The sequence below is a fragment of the Cryptosporidium ubiquitum genome (genome assembly GCF_001865345.1).
Source record: "Cryptosporidium ubiquitum isolate 39726 chromosome Unknown contig_38, whole genome shotgun sequence".
Taxonomy (NCBI): domain Eukaryota; phylum Apicomplexa; class Conoidasida; order Eucoccidiorida; family Cryptosporidiidae; genus Cryptosporidium; species Cryptosporidium ubiquitum.
In genome coordinates, this window is record NW_021639838.1 from 1 (window position 1) to 2,451 (window position 2,451).

At 34.0% G+C, this 2,451-nt stretch overlaps 1 protein-coding gene across 1 annotated transcript; it reads right to left on the minus strand.

Moving 5' to 3' along the window:
• Positions 1–21: 21 nt before the first annotated feature.
• cubi_03766 (uncharacterized protein) lies at positions 22–2,301 on the minus strand (the record flags this gene model as incomplete). Its single annotated transcript, XM_029020780.1, has 3 exons — positions 22–48; positions 110–2,184; positions 2,229–2,301. The coding sequence occupies 3 exons, from the start codon at positions 2,299–2,301 to the stop codon at positions 22–24; spliced, it is 2,175 nt and encodes a 724-aa protein (XP_028873014.1).
• Between the last annotated feature and the right edge of the window lie 150 nt (positions 2,302–2,451).

Sequence of the window (2,451 nt, forward strand, 5' to 3'; positions counted from 1 at the left end):
TTGAATATATATATTTATCATTTAATAAGGCTTGAAGTTCACCCAATGCTTTATAATTAGTTTTAATTTGGCTATTTTGTTCATATTTACTTTTTAATAGCTTAAATACATCAATTAATTTTGTATCAGATCTTTGTATATAATCATTTTTCTTATAAATACCATAAGTCCAACAGAAAGAAATCATATCTAACATTAATTTGATTAAAAAATTTATTGATTTTATATTTAAGGCTTTTATTTCTTCTTGATTAGTAATAGTACTACTATATAAATTTGTATTATTATCCCCAAGAGACTTAATTACTTTAAGTCTTGCAATAAATTCAAGAATTTTAACAATATTGTTTGGATTGCAGTCTCTAGAATCATGAATAAAGACAATCCCTCCAAAGCTTTGTATTAAATTTTGAATTCTTTCAAGTACTTGGTTTTGATTTGAATTATTCAAAAATTTGGACTGAATATTATATCTAATATTATACTTGTAAATGCAATTTTCATTAAATAATTGTCCTTTTAAATTATCATCAAAATTGGGATCATTTTTAACTTGTTCACATTTAGAAATCAATTCTCTTAAAAGTTTGACCATAAATTTATATACTATAATCTTTTCAGATTTTAAACGATCCTCAGAAGTTTTAATGCATTCATTGATTGAACACATAACACCATGATGAGAATAACCACTACATTTTGTTTTATTATCCATCTTAATTTCATATTTAATATTTTTCTTATATTCTTGTAATAATGATTTCCAGTATTCAATTTTCTCTTGAACAAAACAATTATTAAACTCAGTAAAATCTTTTAATATAGTAACAAAATGATTAAGCATTCTTGCTCCAAAAGTTGAGTTGGCAATGAGTTTTTTATAGTTTTTAAATAAAAATGAATATAAATCAATTAAAGGAATATATTTTTCATTTTCACATTCATCAATTTTACCAGAATAATGTTCTGTATGAATTTCTGTACTTGGTTGAATATTATGAAGGCTTTTACAATCATCAAGTATTTGTTTTAGGTAATCTTTTAATACATTTAAAGAATTAACAAGTGTTTGATAATTAGTAGTTTCAATATTCTTTTTCATAATAGAATGAGAAGTAATGAAACTATTTAAATTGGTTTTATACATTTTAGTTTCTCTGACTTGAACTTGTAATATAATCTTTTTAACTTTTTCAAGTAAGTAATAAATCCTGTCTAGAGTATTTAAATTGCAGTTGAGTAAGTACAAATCCTCCAGTCCATTTTCTCTCAGAAAACTTTTCATAATGATTTGATTTTGCAATTTCATTAAATTTTGTATTTGGGTAGTATTTAACCTATTAGTTTGTTTTTGAGTGGTTTTTAAATGATTTTGTTCATCTTCAGTTTGGTCATCACTTAGGTCATTACTTTGGTTATCAGTGAGGCCAGAAATCTCAGAGGTTATTAGTTTAGCATATTTATATGTTTTTGGGGGTACGGGGGGTGGTATTTTAGAAGCTGGGGGTAGTGGTGGTTTTGGTGATGGTGGAGGAGGAAGTGGAGATGAAGGTGGAGGAGGTAGTGGAGATGGAGGTGGAGGAGGTAGTGGAGATGATGAAGGCGGAGGAGGTAGTGGAGATGATGAAGGCGGAGGAGGTAGTGGAGATGATGGAGGTGGAGGAGGAAGTGGAGATGATGGAGGTGGAGGTAGTGGAGATGATGGAGGTGGCGGTGGTGGCGGTGGTAGCGGTGGAGACGATGGAGTTGAAGGATTTGGAGATTGATACGGTGAGAATGATGGAAGTGATACAGATGGAGATGGGGGAATTGGAGATTGGGAATGTAAAGGTGATGGTTGCGATGGAAGTGGTGATAGAGGTGATTGAGGTGATAATGATGGTGGTAATGGCGGTGGTGGCGGTGATGGAGGTGGTGATGGTTGTGATGGTGATGTTTGTGGCTGTAACGGTGATGTTTGTGACTTTGGCTGTAATGAAGGCGGAGATGGAGATGGAGATGGTTGTGGCTGCAACGGTAATGGTTCTGGTTCTGGTTGTATTGAAGGCGGAGATGATGGAGAAGGTGGTGGCGGAAATGAAGATGGTGGTGGTTGTGGCTGCAAAGATGATGGCTGTGGCTGCAACGGTGATGGCTGTGGCTGCAACGGTGGTGGTTGTGGCTGCAACGGTGATGGCTGTTGCTCTGATTGTAATGAAGGCGGTGATGATGGTGGCGGTGGCAGAGACGGTGCTTCTGTAGTTTCCGCTCCATTTGAACCTTCTGGAATTTCAGAAGTTCCTGCACCTCCTGATTCACCATGTCCTAAAGAAGATTCTTCAGAATCAATGAATGAAGAATCATCTATAGAAGATACATCAGTTAAAGGAGGAACAAATCCTCCAACAAGTCTTGAAAAAGGGCAACTCTCTGTTTCTGTCAATTTTGGGATCTTCATAACTACATGTTTAA